General features: G+C 47.1%; 1 protein-coding gene across 1 annotated transcript in view; it reads right to left on the reverse strand.

The window, feature by feature from the left end:
* EFCAB8 (EF-hand calcium binding domain 8) overlaps positions 1–25,401 on the reverse strand; it is a 1,673,324-nt gene that overhangs the window by 338,509 nt on the left and 1,309,414 nt on the right. Inside the window, exon 17 of the mRNA XM_086932659.1 lies at positions 14,067–14,291. Within this exon, the coding sequence (XP_086788785.1) occupies positions 14,067–14,291 (225 nt within the window). The remainder of the gene's footprint in view (positions 1–14,066; positions 14,292–25,401) is intronic.

Below are 25,401 nucleotides of genomic sequence, written 5' to 3' on the forward strand. Positions count from 1 at the left end.
ATGTGTGTAGATTTACGCAGTCTCAATCAGGCTATCTGGGTTGATGGCTTTCCCCTTCCTCGTATTGAAGACTTAATAGCACGAGTAGGGTCATCCACTTGGTTTTCTAAATTTGATCTAAAGGCGGCTTACCACCAGATTGAGTTGCATCCTCTCTCACGTCACCTCACTGCCTTCGTTACACCTGATGGTGTTTTCCAATTTCGTCGCCTCCCTTTCGGATTGGCTTCTGCCGCCGCTGTTTTTCAGCGTATCATGTCTGAAATGTTTGAGGAACTCTCCAATGTAGTCGTCTTCCAAGATGATATTCTTATTTTCACTCAAACTGAGAGTGAACATGACAAAGTTATTGACCAGGTTTTCCATATTCTTGAACAAAGAGGCGTGACTTTACAGAAGAGTAAGTGTGTTTTCAAAACCAGAGAAGTAGAATATCTTGGTCATACTATTTCTGAAAATGGCATCAGGCCAAGATCAGGTCTAGTGAAAAGCATCATTGAAGCTCCTGCTCCTTCCAACAGAGAGCAGCTCTTGTCCTTCCTTGGCCTTTGTGAGTTTTATTCAATATTCATGAGAGATTATGCCAAGACCACTGAATGTTTCAGACTTTTATTGAAAAAGGGTGCCACTTTCAGCTGGTCTGAGGAGTGTCAAAAGGGTTTTCAACTGATTAAAGAGCACATTACCAACGCTCCTGCCCTTCAACCTTTTAATGGCAATAGAGAAACTGTTGTCACTGTTGATGCCTGCGAATATGGCTTAGGAGCTGTTCTTTCTCAGGTAGCCTATGGTAAAGAATTTACTGTTGGATTTGCCTCCAGGACTCTCCGTCCTGTCGAAAGAAAATATTCCGTTATAGAGAAGGAACTACTCGCTTGCGCTTGGAGTGTTGAGAAATTCAAGTCTTACTTATGGGGTAGACCGTTCATTCTCCAAACTGACCATCGTCCCCCTGTTGATATCTTGTCTGGCAGAAACACCAATCGCACCACTGCACGTTTGGCTAGACTTTCCACCAAATTATTGGAATTCAACTTCCAAGCCATCTACATCCCGGGTGGTAAAAACAAGCGGGCTGACTGTTTGTCTAGGTTACCCTTACAAGAACCTGATGAAAATGATTGTGAAACTGACATTGAGGAATGTTTTGTGGCCAATATTTCTCAAAGCTCTATTTCTTTTGCTGAATGTGATTGGATCAAGGCTGTTGAAAATGATGACATTCTCAAAGATGTTATCTCCTTCATACAAAAGGGTTGGCCCAAAGAAAAATCCCTTTCTCCTAAACTTCAAATTTACTGGAAAATTAATTCTGAACTTTCTTTGGAAAATGGCAAAATTGTTAGGGGTGATAAATTCATTCCCCCTTCTGTGTACAGGGAGAGGATTATTGCTGATGCACATTCTGGACATCTAGGAGCCACCATTACCAAAAGAAATGTCAGATCGAATTTTTGGTGGCCAAGGATGGACAGCCAGATTGTCGAAACCATTAAACTCTGTTCGCGTTGCAACACCAGTGACAAAGTCCTAGTTTTAGAAGGTGTTTGTGACTCTGTTGTTCCTCCTCCAGCTAGAGCCTGGCAAAAAATTGGTTTGGACTTTTTGGGTCCGTTCCATGTCCTTCCCAACACCTCCAAATATTTTTTAGTTCTTGTTGATCATCTTTCCAGGTGGGTCGAAGTCGAACCCATCAATGTTCCCAATTCTAGGAGTGTTATTGATTGTCTAAGCCGAATCTTCCTCAGGGAGGGTTGTCCGGAAGAAATTCTCACCGACAACGGGGTACAATTCATTTCTAAGGAAATGGGTGTTTTCCTGAATAATTGTTGTATTAAACACACTAGAACTCTGTTGTACCATCCCCAGAGCAATGGCAAAACCGAGAGATTTAATAGAGTTGTTGTTGAATGTGTGCAAGCTGCTTTCAGATCGAACAACTGTATTTTTCAAGCTGTAAAAGATCTTATATGGTTTTATCGGATTTCTCCCCATGTGGCCACGGGTTTTTCTCCTTTCGAATTGATGAGAGGAAGAAAAGCTTGCTCTCAAGCTTTCCCTTTTTGGATGGTCAAAAGTCTCCACCGTGGCTGTGATTTAGAAGAAGTGTGGGGGGGTGCCAACAAAAAATCTTCTAGTTCTCTGCCTTGCCATGTGGAGTCGGGAAAAAAGTCTTCCCACAACATCCATGCTGGCGACTGGGTCAGAATTAAGAATCCTGTCATTGTCAAGAAAGGTTTCTCAAAGTTTCTTGAATCCCAGCAGGTTGTTGATGTTCGCAAAAATGCTGTCAAGCTGTCTAATGGCAATTGGTGGAGCACTTCTCGGGTTGCCAAAGACCCTTTCCGTGCAACTGCTCTTCCATCGAATTTCAATGTTGGTAATGGCTCAGTTGAAGATTCGGATGCTAATATCAGTAATTGTTTAAGGAAAAGTTCTAGGGCAATTGTTAAGCCTAACAGATATTGTGATTTCATCTGATTTACTTTTCCTTATTGTTTTCTTTGTTCTCTAAATTGTTTTTTTTATAAAAGGGGGGAGGTGTGTGGTGATCTGTACTGCTGTGATGTCACTGATTGGATTCCTATGTATTGAACATTCCTCCCCAGTGTTCCCTGTTTTGGCAGTTGCTGCTGCTCTGCCTTTCCCTCAAGCTGGACGGCTCTTTTCTCCTGAATAAATCTCCTGCTACTGATTCCTGCTTCCGCCTCATCTTTACACTCTGCTATCAGGTAGGGTAATTAGAGTGCTCCTAGCTGTGCAGTTGTCTCCACACCTCCTCTGCCCCCAGTTTCTTTTGTTGCTGATTGCTCGCCGTCAGTTGTTACGAAAGGCACCATACACAGCCCAATGGCTTTAGTTCAGTTGATCACCCTGGACAGAGGCGCAACTAATGTCGAATTTGGGGGGGGGGGGCTAAGAAAAAAATTTGTTGGGGGCTGATTGTTCCAACAAAAGGCAGAGGGGAGCTGTAAGGGCTCTAAGCAGGGGGGATATTAATGCCACCTTAACAAACAAAAGGTCTTTAAAAGACCTGTTAAGTGCTCGGGTGTGGCTGTGTGTGTGCCCAGGAGCCGTCTGAGCCTGGCCTGCCACAGACGATGGACGGGGGGGGGGGGGGGGGTGGGGGGGTTGGATTGCAGAAGGCTGAAGCCTTTGAATTCCATGGGCGTTGCGCGCCTGACTCTGGACATTTATTCGAATCGAGGCTCATGTTACACCAACAGAGCAAATTTTTAGGAGCGCAACCTCATGTGCACGTGACCAGGCCATTAATTTAATCAGATAAGTCCCTGAGGAAGCCAGAAAGCAAGACTGGTGATTGCTTTCAATATAAAAGTTACACGAAAATGTGAAACTTGAAAAAAAAATGTTTATCTACAGGGCAATGTTACCACTTGTTCAAGGTCTCATTTAGCAAAATGTGTTTATGAATGCCAATATTAAAAAATATAAACAATGGAGAATCTGTGAGGAGCCATAAACGGAACAAAAAAATAAATCATGGGCTGAATCCCTAAAGTAAGTTACGTTTTACCTGCTGGCCTACGCCCTTGCATATGGTCCAGGTTTACATCTTTTGTGCATTCTCAGGGTTTTACAGAAGTAGACCTGGAACCCTAACTCCAACTAAACTTGTGTGAATTCGATATTTGCATGAGGAGATATACATGCGTACATTTGCATATGAGAACTTTTGCTCACTGATTTCAAATTCCCTTTCCCTACACCCCCTTTTCCCCACCATGGAAAAACTTTTACTGCCGCCCTTGTACATTTCCTGTCTTTTCCACTGTGGAAAGAGATTTCAGACGAGTTGCAAAATAGCCTTAAAGATGTATGTTTGAGGGTGTGTATCCCGGGCTGACACACACGACGGGTAGGGGGGGGGAGGGAGGGGGAGGGGGTTTAAGGGAGGGGGCTGAAGCCCTTGAGTCCAATGGGCGTTGGACATTTATTGAAATTGGGGCTCATGTTACACCAACACAGCGAAGTTTTAGGAGCGCAACCTTATGTGCACGTGACCAGGCCATTAAGTTAATCAGATCACTTAAGGAAGCCCTTGCCTCACACACCAGGATACTTCTTTTGGACGTTGGCTCGAGGCAAAGACAGCTGTTGCACGAATGAGCATTGTGGGAGGTGCAATGTGATTAAATGGTGCAAACTGACGCAGCATTTCAGCTGCTTTTGCTCGTCTTGCATGAAGGATGGGGCCTTTCAGTTGTTCTACATCTTCCAGGGAGGCAAGCATGTTTTAGTTGGAAATGGTTAGCAGCATTTCATGAATTCAATGTACGTCTTACAGGAAGGAGGGCTTAATGTGTTTCAGTTAGTACTGGCGCTCATCATTTCAACTTTCTTTGCATGTCTTTTCCCCCTTCCACTCATAAAAATGAATTTCACTATAAACCTCGCCTGTTAATGCCGCGTGAATAAGAACAGAGATTAGGAAATATTAATAACATGCGCAGACAGGATTTTGGGTGCATATAAGGTGACATCAGTGCATTCTATAGCACCTGGAGGCAGCCTCAGGCCAAATCAAACACCATACAGGTAACCACATTGTCCTTAGAGTATACACGCAAACCGGGGACATATTAGAAAGTGTAAACACAGCAGAGAAGCGAACCTCTATTTAAAAAAAAGAATATAAAAGAAAGTCAAAAGTTAGGGGTCCAGTACAATATATTAACTAGTCACTAAGGGAGCATTGCAGCATCGAGGCACATCACAAAAAGGGGTACCTTACAATGTACATGAAAGAAACAAGTGAAGGTTTAGTTGTGAAATATGGGCAGCTCAAAAGAGGAGTGCTGAACAATGTGCTGGAACCCCAAAAGAAGAGTTTTATAACACACAAGTTAAGCGCAAAACGTGCTGCTTTATACCTCAAGAGAACCACAAAAGCGGCACATTCTATATAGGGGCACATAAAAAAGGTACATTCGAATATATATATATATATATATATATATATATATATATATATATATATATATATATATATATATACATATATATATATATATCAGTCTTGTGATCAAAATAAAAGAGGAGAGGAAAATAGTACAGATTTTAACTTTAAATAAATGAGATTGAAGCATGAGCACAAATAGCCACTCAGTCTGACAGTTTCAGTCTGCACCTTTATATCAGCCAGTTTTCCACCAGTCACTGAAACGTGTGTGCACACTGAAACATGTGTGCAGATCACAATTATAATTGTTTCACCTGATCACTGGGCATTTACAGGTTATAATCTGATGCAAGAGTTGCATTACTTACAGACAAACAAATGCAGAGCAGTATTTCCCAAAATATTGGGATAGCAGAGACACCTCGGTGATCAGGATCCTGGAGTTTAAAGTGCTTGTTATCCATCACAAGCACAATTTGCTTATATAGCACATGCCATGTTTTTTTTTAACCAAATCTGTGAGTGACATGAGTGAAATAAAGATACCCAACAGCAGCCCCCCCCCCCCCCCGATCAGCTGGGTACCACCACATTGCAGAATATGAGACTACATAAAATAATCTGATGGGTTAATAGTTGAAAATTACAGCTATAATGAAGATTCGGTATTCTCAACAGCTTGCAAACAACACATGCATGAATATTGGCAGCAATGGCCAGGGCGATGGGTGGTGCAAGTTGCAGTGGCCTCCTGGTCAGTGCCCCGGCACTTAATACTTTACAAATTAGGCACTGCTAGTCATACACAATCAAACACATGGTAAAGAAGCGGTGGTCCAGGGGACAAATAAAAGAAGGAGGAAAGCCATTGAACAAAAGCACACAAATGAGATTGACAAAAAAGCCAACCAATGATCAGCAAAGGGCCGCCCCAAAGCCTACTGTAAGTATTGTTATAGTACACACCAGGTCTTTTGACACAAACAGCTAAAGCTGTATGTATGTATAGGCATTTATATAGCGCACTACTTACCCGTAGGGTCCCAAGGCGCTTCGACCGCTGCGAAACCCTTCCTGGCTTCCCTGAGAGATGGTCCCTTAATGGGTATCTCCAGGGTGAGACCAGGCATCCCCGGCGGTCTGGTGGGGCCGTTAGTGAAGATGAGGCAAGCTAATGCCCAGAGTTGCCGAGTGTGATCACTGATCAGAGTGGGCACCGAGGGGAGAGAATTATCGAGTCCGCTGACCCTGGTCCAGAAACCTGCCGCGCCGGGAATTAAACCCTGGTCCCGGGCCGTCCTCTGCTCTCGGGTCTGCCGAGCAAGACCTAAGAATGACACACTATTCTGAATCCACAAACTCAGAAGTGTTTTCAAAACTAAAGAACTTCAAATAAAACGAAAACTGAATTTTCCAATGCAGCGCCTATTTCCACTTTTATGAATGTGGATAGATAAACAAGCATCAGGCTCTGAAATTACATCATTTGGCAACTTAAAAAAAAAAGAGTGCAGTTTTGTCATAACAACTAAGTGAATGACGAACCTCTCAAAGTTAACCACTCCTCTTTGGGTAACAGTTCCACCTATTGTTTACATTCGAGTGGCTTACCCATTGAAGGTCACAGCCCGCCCCCTGGGTCTGACCCCAGCTTCAGTCCCATGGAGCACCCCGACTCATGGCTCCACCTCTTTGTTCAGTCTCACTCCTTGTTCAGCTGGCTTAAATGTCCAGAGAGGCATCAGATCTGTCCTGACTCAGACACTCCTTACCTCTCATCCAGTTACTGAGGACTCTTTGGCTAGCTGCCATAGGGCAGCATGGTTCCTACAGACACCAACCTAGAACCTACAGTCTGGTCCAAAAAGGAAAAGGAAGGCATGCGCTGCAGGGTTAGGGCTGCTCCTGGTGTGAGGAAGATGACTCTGTGAGGATGGTATGGATGAGCGTCAGGAGAGTCAGAAGAAAGAGACAAGTCCTACCCCTTCTAAATAGAATCAAAAGGGACCATGGGAAAGGGTTGACCAGCACACAAAAGGGCGAAGACTACTCGTGAGATGGAGCTGGAAGGTAAGACGAGGACAATGCCTTCGAGCACAGGATTGCAAATAACAATGCCTTTTATTTTTGTTTTTGTTTTTGAAACATAAATAAAAGGCTTTGTCATTTACAATGCCAATAGCTTAAACTCGCATAAATGCGAGAACTATTGAATTGCAAATGCTTGTTAAATCTGAGCTGCAGAATCAAAGAACAATGGAAAGTATTTAATGACTTTATTAAGCTTCTGAAATGTAGAGCAGTATACAATTTCTGAAAAAAAAATTGAAAAAGCAAAGCATTCCATAAACACCAGCAAAACACCATTTCAGTTGTTTTTTACGGAGCGAAAATGAGTAAACACTGAAATGCACTGTTTTTTTAAGGTATGGAAATAACTGGAAAACACTGAAAAAACACCACCAGAATTTACCAGAAATAGAAACTGAAAACAGGAAAGCCTAGTTATATATCTGGATGCTCAGAGAAAGAGGAAGCTCAGAGAAGAACCAAAATGCCAGTCGGGTGGTACACTATGAAAATCACAGAAATGTTGTTTATATGTTTGAGCCACACCCTTAAGTGGAAAAGCCACGCCCCCTTTATAGACCTCTCACTTTTTCATCCCTTTTAAAGGCATGTCTGGCATTGGCAAGCTGATTTGATGATCTTTGTTAATTAAGTTTTACTACAAGCATATGAAACACAAATCAAAAGAAGAAAGAACAAAAACATGCTGTCGAATAAATGTGGAGACTATATGCTTGACATACACATTTAAAATTAGAAAATAACCATTGCAAATTATTTTAAATTAAAATTCTAACTGTGCTTCCTGCAGTCAATCAATCAATCAATCAATCAAGGACATTTATAGAGCGCACTACTTACCCGTTGGGTCTCAAGGCGCTTAGGGGGGGGGGGGGGGGGGGTGCCGTTACTGCTCGAACAGCCAGGTCTTGAGCTTCTTCCTGAAGGAGAGGTGGTCTTGGGTCAGGCGCAGGTCGGCCGGGAGGGAGTTCCAGGTCTTGGCGGCCAGGTAGGAGAAGGACCTTCCTCCTGTTGTCGTTCTACGGATGCGTGGGATGGTGGCGAGTGCGCGGCTGGCTGAACGGAGGTGGCGTTTGGGAGCGTAGAAGTTGATTCGTTTGGTGAGGTAGCTCGGGCCTTGATCGTGTAGGGCTTTGTGTGCGTGGGTGAGGAGACGGAAGGTGATTCTTTTGTTGACGGGGAGCCAATGCAGGTCTCTCAGGTGTCCGGGGATGTGGCTGTTTCGTGGGATGTCGAGGATGAGTCTGGCTGAGGCGTTCTGGATCCGCTGGAGTCTCTTCTGGAGCTTGGCGGTGGTTCCGGCGTAGAGTGCGTTGCCGTAGTCCAGTCGGCTGGTGACGAGGGCCTGGGTGACGGTCTTCCTGGTCTCCGTGGGGATCCACCAGAAGATCTTCCGTAGCATGCGTAGGATGTTGAAGCACGCCGAGGAGACGGCGTTGACTTGTCTGGTCATGGAGAGGGAGGAGTCCAGGATGAAGCCCAGGTTGCGTGCGTGGTTTGTCGGTTTGGGTGCGGTGCCCAGGGCGGGGGGCCACCAGGAGTCGTCCCAGGCGGTGGGTCAGTCAGTCAGGTGTACTTAGAACAGGTTATACATTTTTTGGGGGGGGTTTACTCCATGACAGAAATATGTAATTGTTATTTGTGCAAAGCAAATTGCACTATTGGATTTTATTACTGTAACTTGAAAACATAATTTAAACATACAAGGATGACAAAAAAAGAAAAATCGATAAAGAATGGATAGAAAAAAAGCACAGACAAAGTAAATAATTGTCCCAACAGCCTTGGGACTGAAGTGGAGTTTTTCTACGCAGATGTGAGAAAGGGATCAGGAAAAAAAACATGCTGTCACTTGCATTGCAAGAGAGACAATGGCTGGAGTAGGCTTAGCTACTCGTCAGTGCAATAGTCTGTAATGGATTGAAGCAACCTGTGAAAGGTAGTTGAATGGACCAATAAAGGACGTCGGCTTGCCAAAGCCACTCTATGTATTACTATAAGTTTCTGTTTTTTGTGTGTGATCTTTGTTCTCCATGCGGTTGGCGATACCTTGAAAGCTGCCTCGAGTCCCGACCCAAACATGCATTTACTAATCAATACTTAGTTTTCCTCCTTTTATATCTTCTCAGGAAAGCGATAGTTACAGAGCACGGCAAGTAAAGCAGCAGTGCCATTTGCAGAGACAATGACCACACCAGCAGTAAGCGGCAGACTATTTTTTCTGAAACACACAAAGAGTAAAGCAATCCGGAAGCAGTGTAAGCATCCTGAACCATTACAGTGGCTGAGTGAGTTGAATGTTTGCTTCTGCCAAAGGAGGTGACTTGGAGGTCATTTGTACAAATTCTAGCAAGGAGCACTCAGCCTTCCAACCTACCGAGGTCAGTAAACTGAGTGACATAAAGTGGAAACAGTAACACATTTACAGTGCTCAGAAATGGCAGAAGTGCTGAGTGAAACACTATATAAAAATAAGCTATAATCATTAGACATGCGACAACAGTAGCAGCAACTCAGCATGCATTCTCACATACACAGACAAAACAAAGAACATAGCAACAGTGTAGCGCTCTCTCATATACAGGAAAAACAGCAAAGACAGCAGCAATACAACAGTAGCAGACGTGCATGGTACAGCAATGCTAGCAGCATTGTAAAATTTCCGGTAAGACAAAGTCAGCAGATGTACATTCTTCTATCATACACAGAACACTAAACCAGCACAGCTAGCAACAGTGGAAGATTCCTCTGCCTCAGGCAGCAATAGAAACCGAGAGGGAGCTATGTAACTAACGCACAAGATGAGGCTGCGGTGGATGATACCTTCGTAATGATATGGACTGGATGGACTGGATGTTCACATAGGTTGATAAAAGAGACAATATATATTACTAAAGAGAAGGACACAAGTCATGATCCTAGCATGGTGGATCATAGACCTGCTCCAGAGACCTGGGTACAACTTGAAGGCAGCTTGGCCTTTCAAACGCTCTCAGATAGCTAAGTGGTGTAGTCACTCGCTGATTAGGTTGGTCTGTGTATAAACCAACATCTCACAGATTCTAATCCTCAAGGGGTTGAAGCGGTCTCTTATTGTTTCCTGGTTAATACTCATGAACATCAGCAATTCAGTTTGTGAAAAGTCTGTAAGTGTAAGCTCCAAGACACAATTAGGTAACAGATATAGTACAGCTAGGCACACTGGAAATATGCGGCAAGGGAGGGCCCAATTATGCGGCAGGGTTGCGGAAATTATACAATAAGAAACGGCAAATTATGTGCCAAAATACAGCACATTTTATGATAGCATTATATCATTATTTAGTCATTTTTACATCTGTTAACACTGGGCATTGGTTGCATCTCATTAGTGTCAGTTTGACACCCAAATATAAAAAATAAGGAAAAAAAGGGGGCCAGTCAACCTTTGCGAAGGGTATTCAACTATGTGGCAACAGGCGTCGCTGCATTTTTACTAATTTTTGAACCGTTTGAGCTAGAAACAAAAATATTTTTTGTTAAAATCTGCAAATTATGCAGCAGATGATGGATTGTAAGGGAAAAGCGGCAAATCTAAAATTATTAAAAAAAATGCAACAGCCGTACAAACGCATAATCCCAGTGTCCCTGAGTACACCATACAATCTCTAAACCAATGTATTACCAGTGTCTGTCTGGTTTGGGCTGTCCAGTCAGCCTATATTGAGCCTGTTTTTTTAGGCATAGTCTAGACTTTAATGTGAATTCAGCTACCTTAATGCTTTTGTCCGCTAACCCTCCTCCTGATACCAGGTTCTGTTACACAACAGTTACACTACTACAGACTGCCACACACCCTTCACTATGACCATTAACGCAACCACTGGGAAAGCAATAGGCGCGCCATGCAGCACAAAATCTAACAAGACAACAGAGTACATCACATCACATAACAATAGCCGACACACACTAGGTGGAGGGACATAAGACCCACGAACTCACTGCAGCACACCTGGCAGTGATAATGTAAAACTCTTATAAACCATATACAAGATGGGCCGGAGGTCGCAAGGTTGCGATCCAACTAGGAAAAGATCCATACTCCACACCAGGGGTACTCATAGTACGGCCCGCGGGCCAGTGGCGGCCCGGCAAGCCTTCCCTGGCGGCCCGCGGACCCTCGAGACATCATACCTGTGTTTCCCTAGTTTTTTTTTTAAAGTGTCTGCAGCAGCGAGAGAGACTCTTGCTGCTTTGTGGGGGCTGCCAGCCGGCGATCCTAGGAATGGCCAGAGTAAAGCTGCAGGGGCCTAAGGAGAGGTGAAATACAAAGGCATCATTAACATGCAAATAGCCTTTTAATGACCTGTGAAGTGCTCGGGTGCGGCTGTGTGTGTGTGCCCCGGCTGGCGCACAGGCAGGGTGAGGTGACAGAGGGAGTGGGAGGGAAAGGGAAAGGGAGGGGGAGGGGGACGGAGAGGGAGAGAGAGAGGGAGAGGGAGTGAGTGAGTGAGAGGGAGGGAGGGAAGGAGTGAGAGGGAGGGAGTGAGTGAGAGGGAGTGAGGGAGAGGGAGTGAGGGAGAGGGAGTGAGTGAGAGGGAGGGAGTGAATGAGAGGGAGTGAGTAAGTGAGAGGGAGTGAGAGGGAGGGAGTGAGTGAGTGAGAGGGAGGGAGAGAGGGAAGGAGTGAGAGGGAGGGAGTGAGTGAGAGGGAGTGAGAGTGAGAGTGAGAGTGAGAGGGAGTGAGAGTGAGAGGGAGTGAGGGAGAGGGAGTGAGGGAGAGGGAGTGAGGGAGAGGGAGTGAGTGACTGAGAGGGAGTGAGTGACTGAGAGGGAGTGAGAGAGAATGAGTAAATGAGTGGGAGTGAGTGAGTGGGAGTGAGTGAGTGGGAGTGAGAGGGAGAGTGTGAGAGGGAGAGAGAGGGGTTGAGAGGGAGTGAGTGAGGGAGAGGGAGTTAGTGAGGGAGAGGGAGTGAGTGAGGGAGAGGGAGTGAGTGAGGGAGAGGGAGTTAGTGGGAGTGAGTGAGTAAATGAGTTGAGTGAGTGAGAGGGAGTGAGTGAGCGGGAGTGAGTGAGAGGGATGAAGTGAGTGAGAGGGATGGAGTGAGTGGGAAGGAGGGAGTGGGAGGGAGGGAGTGAGTGAGAGGGAGTGAGTGGGAGAGAGTGAGAGGGAGTGAGTGGGAGGGAGTGAGTGAGAGGGAGGGAGTGAATGAGAGAGAGTGAGTGAGTGACAGGGAGGGAGTGAATGAGAGTGAGGGGGTGAGTGAGTGAGAGGGAGTGAGAGGGAGGGAGTGAGTGGGAGGGAGCGGGAGGGAGGGAGGGAGTGAGTGGGAGGGAGTGGGAGGGAGTGAGTGAGAGGGAGGGAGGGAGTGAATGAGAGAGAATGAGTAAGTGAGAGGGAGGGAGTGAATGAGAGTGAGTGAGTGAGTGAGAGGGAGTGAGAGGGAGGGAGTGAGTGGGAGGGAGTGGGAGGGAGGGAGTGAGTGGGAGGGAGTGGGAGGGAGTGAGTGAGAGGGAGTGAGTGGGAGAGAGTGAGAGGGAGTGAGTGGGAGGGAGTGAGTGAGAGGGAGGGAGTGAATGAGAGAGAGTGAGTGAATGAGAGAGAGTGAGTGAGTGAGAGGGAGGGAGTGAATGAGAGTGAGTGAGTGAGAGGGAGTGAGAGGGAGGGAGTGAGTGAGTGAGAGGGAGGGAGTCGGAGGGATGGAGTGAGAGGGAGGGAGAGAGAGAGAGGGAGGGAGGGAGAGAGAGGGAGGGAGGGAGGGAGAGGGAGGGAGTGAGAGAGTGACTGAGAGAGTGAGAGTGAGTGAGAATGAGTGAGAGGGAGTGAGTGAGTGAGAGGGAGTGAGTGGGAGGGAGTGAGTGAGAGGGAGGGAGTGAATGAGAGAGAGTGAGTGAGTGAGAGGGAGGGAGTGAATGAGAGGGAGTGAGTGAGTGAGAGGGAGGGAGTGAGTGAGTGAGAGGGAAGGAGTGGGGGGGAGGGAGGGAGAGGGAGGGAGGGAGAGGGAGGGAGGGAGAGAGAGAAAGGGAGTGAGTGAGAGGGAGGGAGTGAATGAGAGGGAGGGAGTGAGAGGGAGGGAGGGAGAGAGAGAGGGAGGGAGGGAGAGGGAGGGAGTGAGAGAGTGACTGAGAGAGTGAGAGTGAGTGAGAATGAGTGAGAGTGAGTGAGTGAGAGTGAGTGAGTGAGAGGGAGGGAGTGAGTGAGTGAGAGTGAGTGAGAGTGAGAGGGAGGGAGTGAATGGGAGGGAGTGAGTGGGAGGGAGTGAGCGAGTGGGTGAGAGAGAGGGAGAGAGTGAGAGTGAATGAGTGGGAGAGGGAGGGAGAGGGAGTGAGTGAGACGGAGAGGGAGTGAGACGGACAGGGAGGGAGAGGGAGTGAGATGGAGACAGAGAGGGAGGGAAAGGGAGGGAGTGAGAGGGAGGGAAAGGGACGGAGAGGGAGGGAAAGGGAGGGAAAGGGGGTGAGACAGAGAGTGAGTGAGAGGGAGGGAAAGGGAGGGAGAGGGAGTGAGAGAGAGGGAGTGAGAGAGAGGGAGTGAGACAGTCGGAGTGAGACAGAGAAAGACAGGAGAGAGGGAGGTTGAGAGGGAGAGAGAGCTAGAGAGAGGGAGGGAGACCGAGAGAGATGTGTGTATGCCGGGACGGCTCAGTGGACGAAGGCGTCCGCTACAGGGACCTATGATCAACCTCATGGTCAGTTTTATGTTGTTGCTCTAGCCCCTCCCCCTCCCCCACTGACCCTGCCCCCCCACCGATGCGGCCCTCTGACACAAACCAAACTGTAAATTTGGCCCCCGAGAGAAAGTTTGTGAGTACCCATGCTCCACACCTATCTAAACTCATCAATTAAGTCAGGGCCAGCGGAATTCCTCCTTGTGCTACCGGCCTCAACCCGGTTCTATTTTGGAAGCACTTTTCTTTGTAATTATATAACATTAAATATAGACGGGGGGCCGGGTTTACCATGCTGCCATAAAATATTGCACAGACACATTTGTGCCAGTTTGTTTATTTTTTTCCTCAAATGAATAAGATGTGCCAAGTTTGGTTTTGCATGGGGTACCAGTGATTAATTACCTTAATGAAACCTCTTGAATCCGCAGTTAAAAGTATTTGGTTGTTCATATCTGTGCACATGGTGGCGACTGATGGATCTGTATTGTCATTACCAGGTGCTACTCGAAATTTCCCCAGCATACCCGCTGGGGTACTGACTGACCAGGCGTAAATGTATCCATCGGCCGAACTGGTGAGTAAAACTGCAGTGCCAGTGCTTTGTTTACGTGTACGCAAAAAGAGAACCTGCACAAAGGAGATAAAAAAAAATCAGAAAAGCTATCTCGCCCTTACTACCATATTTCATTACACACACTTCAAAGCCTGGTACAGCCCCAACTCTATGCAGTCTTCATTGGGGGTTCGAGTCCAACTCCTACACAACGATGGAAGATTTGGCATTTCCCACTTGCAGAGACATTTTTCATTGAGCCCTGTCATACTTTTTGCTGTGTAGAATTACATGCGTTTTCTTTTTAGATTAGAAATCTGTTCTGGCTGAAATCAAAATACATATGCAGCCCACATGTAAATAGTTTAAGGGGACATACACGTTTCCAAAAATAAAAATGTTCTTCTTTACTAGGAATAATGTGACTCCTATAATAATTACCAAACAAGAATGTTTTTATTCATCTTATTTCTTACTTTTATGTAAGCATATTTCTATCTGAGAATGTCCAACATTTTGTAAATAACCGTTGACCTTGACACTAGGAAAATACATCAAAAGTCCACAAGAAGTGCAGTGTTGGGATATATTACAACAAAAGTACAAAGAAAAAGTAGACATTTTCATTTAGTTTCCTACAACACGAACATGCTTCCTAATTTCATATCCCAGCCCCTTCTGTGATGGCCTCTAGACAGTGCAAGTCCCACTTTTAGGGCAAGAAAGGCATTGGGCTCTGGCAGCTTTTCTGTGACTCTAGCCAAAGTGCTAGTTTTATTAAATGTAAACAAGCATTTGCAATGCAATAGGTCTCACATTTGCGAGAGTTACTGATACTGGCTTTGTAAATGACAATGTCTATTACCCATGTGATTTGGTTTGGAGTGGAGTGAATGTATGTGGTGTGAAGAGGAATTATGTGGGTTGTATTGGAATTTTTATTTATGGGATTGTGTGGTGTGGAGTATATTTGTGTAGTGGAATTATGTGGCACGGTGAATAGATAGGGGTGTGAGCAGCACAGAATAGATAGAAAGGAAGATAGAGAAGGGTAGGTAGCTTGTGCAGCAAGTGATGAATGAAATCGAGACAAAGGAGCAGAAGGCTGTGTGAGGAGAAAGAAGGGGAGGAGCAGCCCACAGATGCATAAAGAACATGTGTATGCAGAAGACACCCTAAAAAGAGAAGGAGAGCGTGGGTTTGAGGGACCGAAACCTTGAAAAGTCATGGGAAAGAAAATGTGCTTAGTATGTGTCAGCAGACAGTATAGCGAGGAGATAGGAAGTGTGAGGGAGAGGGAGAGATGAGAGGGTACAGTGGGATTGCGAGATGGTAGGGGGTAATGGCAGTGTGAGGGAGCGATGAGAGGAACAGTGAGGGGGAAAGTTGACAGGGTTGTTGGAAGTGTAAGGGAGAGATGGGTTGGATTGGCAATTGTTTGTTGTGGAAATATGTGGCGTGGAATTGTGTGGTTTGGTGTGAAGTTGTGTAGTGGAAATATGCAGCACATTAGCCTGGGTGGTACAACTTCTTCTGTTACTTCATGTGCCACTGGTAACGGCCATACACACCCAAGGATGGGCTTCCGTGCTATTTAATGAAAATATAATAAAGTCTCTTCAAAATGTGTATTTCTTTAACTAAGAAGCTTTAACACTAATAGGTACATTATAGCACTGCATTCTTAAAAAGTAGTCTGACAATAGTGCAAACTTCCACTAACTTTTGCTTCAAGTTTACCAACATCATCATTCATGATACTGCACAAAAACTCACAGCTGGAAAGAAGCCCAACCAAAGGTCATGCTACTGATCTTGTTAATGATAAGTAGTCTTAAAAGTCCAGTAACTCACATGGGTATATGTCACAAACCGGAATGTGGTTTTGCAAGGTTATTGCGATGCACTTAACTCTGTATATGGATGTTCCTATACAACAATGAATGTGTATGCTGGGCCTTTCGCAGGACATCAGGACAAGGACCGCACATATTTTCTTTGACCTTTTGCTTCCTCAAAAGTAGTGCCTAGAGAAATGTTCTTTGTTATGAGCATTATGTGCCCCTATAAGGCCGTAGTGGTGGCATTACTTTGTTGAAGTAGAATCCTGGCAACTGGGGCTCAGAAGCCTGAATTCCCGAAAATGACGCAGATGTTACTGGGGCCTTTTAAGTCAGATAGACATGTACTTCTTCCCCATTGGGCTGAGACACCCCTAAACCTTGACTTGGTCAACAACTGTGTCTTCAAGCTGTATTTGTATTTTTTATTCCTAGAATTGGACGTGAATCCAAGAATTCTGGTGTCCCAAAGTTGAAAAAACAAATGCAGAACACAGGATAAACAGTTAGAAATGGCATAGTAAAATGATGTGTCTACAAAGAGGGGAATGGGCTTTTTCCAACAGGTCAAGCATACATGCCCAGTAACAGATAAACACAAGAAGGGTATGCAGTTCCTGAAAGAATTTGACAGGTTGTGTATCTAGACAAAGTGGGGAATTCCTCTTGTCGGAATTAGGACCCTCACACACCCAGCCAGCTAGGTGTCATGCTTCATCATTGGGTCTGCTCCTCGTCGAGTCGGTGCTGCAATACCCAATGGGCACCCATGAAGGGGCTCTTTGGGGGAGATCTTTTATTCCTCGCCATAAGGTGCAGTGCGTGTGAGGGGCCTAGTGTGTGTAGAATGTAAAGGAAGGTGAGGCTAAAATAGGAGGTGAGGGTCTAATCAGAACAATTTTAATGAGTATGGCCCCTCTCCTAATTGAAAATAAGTGTGGCGCGGACCTGTAGTCGAGTTTACAGGGTACTGCGTTCAAAGGCTTTTTGATTATTGTAAGTGTCATGATACCAAGAATTTGTTCATTTGCACCTTTAAAGATTTATTGTATTGTCTTTATTTTTATCTTACTCTTCAATAAAAAAGATTTGAAATAAAAAAAAAAAAAAAAGAATTGGGGGTCTCTAGTTGGTACAGGTAGGTAACTTGTGACAAATAGGGACCCTCTCCTCTAGTCACGATAAGGAGATTACACTCCTAAAATAACCCCTGCTAACCCCCTTGGTAGCTTAGCACGAGCAGAGGCGTTGTAAGTTAAGCATTTGTGACCACATACAGTAACCCAGTGACAACACTACAAATGGACACCACACAAGGTTTTATATAAAAAATAAGTATATTTTATATATAGCTACCACAAGACCAATAAACAACAAAAAGAACCCACAGTACTATTAGATTTCAAGAATTCTGGTTAAAAAGGCTTCAATCAAGGTTCTATGCAAGTCGGTAGCCCTGTCTGGCTACAACGTTGTTGAAATAACACAGAGTCTAGCAAATCCAGCGGACCGCTTCGGTACGGGCCCACTCAAATGTCGACAGACTCAGTCACAGTACCTTTTATTTGAGGCGGCCGGCACGGATGTGCGAGCCGGTTCCGGTGTTCGCCGCGGTCCAGACAATAAGCGTTGCAGGACGCATTGTCCCTCGAGTCGGTGGATCCAAGGTGTGCGTTGCAGGGCGAGACGGTGCTTCGATGCAGTGCTTGCAGTGCGGCGACAGAGCCGGAGTTCGGGAGCAGGCGTCGATCAGTCCGGACAGCAGTGCAAGTCGGGCAGTGCATCGCGAAGCGTGCGAGGCGGTGTCCAACTCAATCAATCAATCAATCACAGACATTTATAAAGCGCACTACTTACCCAGAGGGTCTGAAGGCGCTGGGGGGGGGGGAGTGCTGCTACTGCTCGAACAGCCAGGTCTTGAGCTTCTTCCTGAAGGAGAGGTGGTCTTGGGTCAGGCGCAGGTCGGTCGGAAGGGAGTTCCAGGTCTTGGCGGCCAGGTAGGAGAAGGATCTTCCTCCTGCTGTCGTTCTCCGGATGCGGGGGACTGCGGCGAGGGCGTGGCTGGCTGATCGGAGATGTCGTTTGGGAACGTGGAAGTTGATGCGGTTGTTGAGGTAGCTAGGGCCTTGACCGTGTAGGGCTTTGTGTGCGTGGGTGAGGAGGCGGAAGGTGATTCTTTTGTTGACGGGGAACCAATGCAGGTCTCTCAGATAACCGGAGATGTGGCTGTGTCGTGGGATGTCGAGGATGAGTCTGGCTGAGGCGTTCTGGATCCGCTGGAGTCTCTTCTGGAGCTTGGCGGTGGTTCCAGCGTAGAGGGCGTTGCCGTAGTCCAGTCGGCTGGTGACGAGGGCCTGGGTGACCGGTGGGGATCCACCGGAAGATCTTCCGTAGCATGCGCAGGATGTTGAAGCATGACGAGGAGACGGCGTTGACTTGTCTGGTCATGGTGAGGGAGGAGTCCAAGATGAAGCCCAGGTTGCGTGCGTGGTCTGTCGGTTTGGGTGCGCTGCCCAGGGCGGGGGGCCACCAGGAGTCGTCCCAGGCGGAGGGCGAGGAACCCAGGATGAGGACTTCCGTCTTGTCTGAGTTCAGTTTCAGGCGGCTGGTCGTCATCCACTCGGCTACGTCTTTCATCCCTTCGTGAAGGTTGGCTCTGGCGGCGGCGGGGTCGTTGGTCAGGGAGAGGATCAGCTGGGTGTCGTCAGCGTAGGAGATGATGTTGAGGTTGTATTGGCGTGCGATGGCCGCGAGGGGGCTCATGAAGACGTTGAAGAGGGTGGGGCTCAGCGAGGATCCTTGAGGGACGCCGCAGATGACTTCGGTGGCCTCTGACTTGTACGGTGGTAGACGGACTCTCTGTGTTCTTCCGTCGAGGAAGGAGATGATCCATTCCAGTGCCTTCTCCTGGATTCCGACGTTGCTGAGGCGCTGCACTAGGGTGCGGTGGCAGACAGTGTTGAAAGCCGCGGAGAGGTCTAGGAGGATGAGGGCCGCTGTTTCTCCGTTGTCCATCAGGGCTCGGATGTCATCGGTGGCAGCGATGAGGGCGGTCTCAGTGCTGTGGTTGGCTCGGAAGCCAGACTGTGAGGGGTCGAGGGATCCATTCGTCTCGAGGAAGGCGGCCAGCTGCTTGTTGATGGTCTTCTCAATGACTTTGGCTGGGAACGGGAGGAGCGAGATGGGGCGGTAATTCTTGAGTTCGGTGGGGTCCGCTGTAGGTTTCTTTAGTAGGGCGCTGAGTTCGGCGTGCTTCCAGCTCTCCGGGAAGGTGGCGGTGCCGAAGGAGGTGTTGATGATGTCTCGCAGGTGGGGTGCGATGACCGCGTCGGCCTTGTTGAAGATGTGGTGAGGGCAGGGGTCGGTCGGAGATCCGGAGTTGATGGAGTTCATCATGAGGATGGTGTCTTCGGTGCTGATCGGAGTCCAGGTGCGGAGGGTGGTGGTGGGGGCGGTGGTTCGGTTGTGGCGTGCGTCGGTTGAGTGCTGAAGCTGTTGTGTATGTCCGCGATCTTGTTGTGGAAGTAGGAGGCGAGGGAGTTGCAGAGGTCTTGCGATGGGGTGATGTCGTTGTTTCCGGCGTTGGGGTTGGAGAGCTCTTTCACGATGTTGAAGAGTTCCTTGCTGTTGTGTGCGTTGTTGTCCAGCCGGTCCTTGAATGCAGTTTTCTTAGTGGCGCGGATGAGTTGGTGGTGCTTCCGGGTGGCAAGCTTGAGGGCGGTCATGTTGTCCGGAGTTGGTTCCCTTCTCCAGGCTTTCTCGAGGGCTCGGCAGTTCTTCTTGGAGCTCTTGAGTTCGTCGGTGAACCAAGGGGCCTTCTTGCTGCCGGGTCTGCTAGGCGGGGTCCTCAGTGGGGCGAGTTCGTCCGCGCAGTTGCTGATCCACTTCGTGAGGTTGTCGGCGGCCTGGCTGGGGTTCGCTGAGCTGGCGGGGGGGTGCTGGCTCAGGGAAGCGGCAAGCTGGTCGGCTGTGAACTTGTTCCAGCTTCTTCGAGCAACCGGTTGCTGGTGGTGGTGGATCGTCGTTCTTCTGAAGGTGAAGTGGACGCAGCTGTGGTCCGTCCAGTGGAGTCCAGTGGCGTGGCTGAAGGCGATGTGTTTGCTGGATGAGAAGATGGCGTCGAGTGTGTGTCTGGCGAGGTGGGTGGGGGTGGATACCAGCTGCTTGAGTCCGAGGTTGGCGAGGTTGTCGAGCAGGGTGATGGTGTTGCGATCGTTGTTGTTCTCCAGGTGGAAGTTGAGGTCCCCCAGGAGGATGTAGTCGGCGGAGGGGAGGGCATGCAGGCTGACAAAGTCGGCGATGTCCTCGCTGAATTGTGTGCGTGGTCCCGGGGGTCGGTAGATCAGGGTGCCTCTGAGGGTGGTCCTCGGGTCGGTCAGGATCTGGAAGTGCGTTCACAGGACTTGAAGTCAGCAGCAGTGACCACGTCGGTCAGACCAGCACGAGTCGGTATAGCGAGGCGTTGCACGTCGCGGTGTCCACCAGTTGCGCTGCAGGCAACGGCTCTGTGATGGCGTCAGTGAGCTCAGAGCTTGCGTTGTTCGAGGCGAATGTTGCTTGATGCGGTTCCTACAGGATATCGGGCCGGTCGTGAGAGTCGGTCATAGCTCCCAGCCTCTGTAGCCACTGAAACAGCGTTTCCAGCAGCAATTCACAAAGGCTGGTGAAGTTCACTGGTCCTGGGACTTCGGTCAGGGGGCAAGCTCTCTTCCAAGCCCTTGGAGATCTTTGCACAAGTTGAAAGTAAAGTCCACAAAGTTCTTTCTCCTCTCTTTGGCAGTCAGGCACCCACTGCAGGCCATTCCCCCAAGCAGCAAGTACAGTCCTGGAGCACTTTGTTGACAGTCTTCCTTCTCTTCTTTCAGTGTGCAGGGTAGAGACATCAGACTCACCACCGGGGGTGGATCCGGCATTGTAGAGGGAAGGCCCAGCCTTATTCAGGTCCCAGGTGCAACTCCTCCCTCCCATCTAGATGCAGATCTCTCTATTCACCACTGGGCTGCCCCAGCCTGTCTCCTGGATCCCCCCAGCCTTTCACACACAAAACCAGACAAAGGAATACACAACCTCGCAGAGGCAGGCTTGAAAGGTTAGGCAAGAAAATACCTACTTTTCTAGAAGTGGTATTTGCAAACACAGAATATTAAAGTAAACTTCACTAAAAGATATATTTTATTATTCTGAGTCCAGGCATACTAAACTCGAATTTCTACCATGTTCTCTGAGTCTGTTAGGATTATAAACATGCAATAATCTAACCGCCCATTCTGGCCTATGGAGAACAGGTAGCCTTGCAATAGTGAAAAACTAAAATGGCTGTAAATCACTATTAGGACATGCCACACACATCAGGGCTTGTCATACATTATACTTACATTGCACCCTGCCCGTGGGCCTACCATAGGGGTGACTAATATGAAGAAAAGGGAAGGTTTAGGGACTGGCAAGTGGGTGCACTTGCCCAGTTAGCATGACAGTTCCAGACTGCATGCAGGCTCTGCAAAGGCAGACCTTAAACACGTTTTACAAGGCCGCTTCTGTGGGTGGCACAACCAGTGCTGCAAGCCCACTAGCAGCATTTGGAATTAGACACCCTGGGCACACTCAGTGCATTGTACTAGGGTCTGACAAGTAAACCAAATAGTCAATCATGGAATCACCAATTAATATATTCCTTTACAATCGGGAGAGCATATGCACTTTAGCACTGGTCAGCAGTGGTAAAGTGCCCAGAGTCATAAAATAGCAAACAGGTCAGAAAAAATTCAGGAGGAAGGCAAAAAGTTCAGGGATGACCCTGCAAAAAGGGCCAAGTCCAACAAAGGTCAACATGTTTCTTGCCAAACTATCCATTGGAAGGCAAATCTTCAGGACCAGTATCAGTATCTATCTACACTATCAATTGTGGTCAATTGTAGTAAAAGTGAGAGACCACATACAGCACCCTAAAAAAGTGGTGCCTGTCACTCTAGAAAGACAACTTGTAAAAGAATGAGAAATAACAGCATCAATAGATGTATTGGCATTCATCATACAATTAAAAACATTCCCGTGCAGCACTCAAACAGTGACAAAGACATGCTCCATTTTGAGGTGCAGTGACAAACATGTGTGGCGATGATGTGAAATACAAAAAGTGGCAGTAAAATATTAATAACTCACTCCATTAGAGTCAAAAGTTCATGTCAGCGTATTCCAGCAGGTGATGACACTGTAATGACTAGTGCCCTGTAAACAGGAGGTGAGGGGTTATCTACATATTGGTAGATATGAAAACGAAGAGGTAGGGGAAGGATAATTTCCTCAAAATAAGAGAGTTTCCCAGGGACCAGAAAGGACTGGGTATCAAGTGTTTGTCAAAAAAAGTTTCCTTTCTGTGTATTTTTCTTTTGACTGGTGACCATGAGGTCTACGCATTTAAATCAGTGACTTTAGGTCTGTAAACTGTGACACTAAACAAGTATTCATGTTCCACACTAAAGTATCATTTTTGTAACTCAAGGTTTATTTTTATAAAAACATTAGTATTCAGTGAAATCCTATTTTAAAATGCATTCAATATATACTTTAATTGGGTGCTCTGGTACAATCTTATGTATACACTATATAACAATTCCGATTACGGTATCTATATCAGAAGCACTCACAATATTAAAATTCATATACTTTCATAATCACAAATTAACTCTAAAAAAATACATTTCATAAACATTAAAAGTCCCACTGTCGACGCGTTTCGGTGCGTTGGGTACAATTTTGGCACCTTCCTCAGGACGGACAAAGATTAAAAGTTTATACTTCTTTTTGAAGTATAGGGATTGGTGTCCTTCTCAGAATTTTCAGGACGACTCAATCTCCTTTTAATTTTTAATTTAGACCACTAGCATCAAGTTTAGTGGGATCGTAGAAATTATTAAATAACTGGATGACACATGTTCAATGGTGTCTTAGAGCAGGTACGTCTTTCGATGTGCGACGTCCTGCTTCCACCGGTGGAAGCAGGACGTCGATTTGAGCGAGTCTGCAGAGGTTCACAAGATCAGAAGGTTGGGAGAGGATAAAAGTAAAAAGACCCCCAAAACCTGAAACTGTGGCCATCAGCGCTTAAAGAAAAGGAGATAGCGTTTCCTCAATCTCAGGCTGCCAAAGAAAATTGCAGCTTATAATCGGTATCAAGACACCACTTAAGGAGGTGCAGGGAAGAACAGCCTGAATGTCATCATCAGATGCAAAACGAACCGGCACAGCAAGATAACCATTTTTAGACGGTGCACATCGAAAGACGTACCTGCTCTAAGACACCATTGAACATGTGTCATCCAGTTATTTAATAATTTCTACGATCCCACTAAACTTGATGCTAGTGGTCTAAATTAAAAATTAAAAGGAGATTGAGTCGTCCTGAAAATTCTGAGAAGGACACCAATCCCTATACTTCAAAAAGAAGTATAAACTTTTAATCTTCGTCCGTCCTGAGGAAGGTGCCAAAATTGTAACCAACGCACCGAAACGCGCCGACAGTGGGACTTTTAATGTTTATGAAATGTATTTTTTTAGAGTTAATTTGTGATTATGAAAGTATATGAATTTTAATATTGTGAGTGCTTCTGATATAGATACCGTAATCGGAATTGTTATATACTGTATACATAAGATTGTACCAGAGCACCCAATTAAAGTATATATTGAATGCATTTTAAAATAGGATTTCACTGAATACTAATGTTTTTATAAAAATAAACCTTGAGTTACAAAAATGATACTTTAGTGTGGAACATGAATACTTGTTTAGTGTCACAGTTTACAGACCTAAAGTCACTGATTTAAATGCGTAGACCTCATGGTCACCAGTCAAAAGAAAAATACACAGAAGGGAAAGGATAATTGCCCCATCTGTCGCAACGGCCCGGGATTCAGAGGGGCACCATCAATCCGAGATGTCCGAGTACAGAGATAATGTGTCCCACGGCTTGGTGTACAGGGAGGGGGTGTGTTAGGACGGGCTCACATATGCTGGTACGTCACTGTACAACGCAGAGAGGATCAACACCCAGACAAAGTGCACCAGAAAAGGCTGACATTGAGCCCAGCTAGCGTGCTCCCTGCGGCCAAGGCGACTGCGTTGTACCACTTCGCAGGACCACCATGGCAAGAGAATCCAGAACAAGTCAGCCGGCAGCCCGTAAAATCACAAAACTCAAAGGGCTCCCCTGGGGTGGATGACCCTCGAGAACCAAAGGTATTGCCAAGAAGGGGAGGCAGTAAAGGAGATGAATCACTCGTCTTCTCCGTGCAAATGGCGGAGGACCTACCCCTCACTCTGCTGGAATGGGAGGAAACACTAATGGAGTGAGTTATTTCTATTTTATTGCCACTTCTTGTATTTAACATCGTCTCCACACATTTGTGTCACATCACCTCAACATGGAGCATGTCTTCGTGGGGGCGTGGCTAGGACGCCGATGGTGGAAGTGAGCGCTTAGCTCCGGGCCGGATCCCGCCATTTATCCTGCAAAATCGACCTGTGGTGCAGCCGTTTCAATATCTACGGGTGTCTGAACATCTGGTGACTCCGCGGTCCAACGGTGGTGCTCCCTGAGCAAAGGGGAAAGAAGTTACGGCGATCCTTGCTGAGACTGAGTTCGACATTGGGGCGTCAAGATGGCGGCGGGGCTCGATGCCTGGAATCGAGAAGGAGGGCCCTGGATGTGCTGAATCCCCTAAGCTGGCGGCGGAACTGAAGTTGCAGGGCACACTGGAGTGGGTGACGGCGAGGCCTCGGCTCTGCAAGTTGCCTATCAGTTGACGGTCACGCACTTCGGACTTTTTTTTAGAACAGGGCCTCCGCTCGTTCTTGCAACCTAAAATGGCGCCGAGTTGCTGAGCGGCCTGCAACCGAGAACGGAGCGCTCACTCTAGGAGACGGAGGGTGCGGAGCTGATGCCGGATCAGGGCCCACACTGGAGGTGTCCTACAGGCCAGAACTAGTGGTCTATGACAACAGCCGCCCGGAGGGGTGGGGGGCAGCTGCCATTTTGAGCTGTTGAGTGAACTGCGTACCAACCAAGCAGTGGCCTGGGGTGAGATCGGTGCTCCGGTGGAGCCAACTGTCGACCGACGCAGAAATCAACCCTGGCGCTGGCGTTCCCATGAACGGCTGGTCAACTGCCCCTCTCCCCTACGTGGAGTGATACTGGCTGGTGGTGGCCAGCGAGTGGCCTATGAGCTCAGTGGCGATGAAACCCAAAGGCATGATGGAGGAGGCGGCGGCGGCAGATGGAGCTCGAAGTGGTGATGCAGATGCGGAGGCCACGCCAGCGGAAAGACAGCTGGCTGACCGTCT

Source organism: Lissotriton vulgaris, chromosome 7 (assembly GCF_964263255.1).
Source record: "Lissotriton vulgaris chromosome 7, aLisVul1.2, whole genome shotgun sequence".
Taxonomy (NCBI): domain Eukaryota; kingdom Metazoa; phylum Chordata; class Amphibia; order Caudata; family Salamandridae; genus Lissotriton; species Lissotriton vulgaris.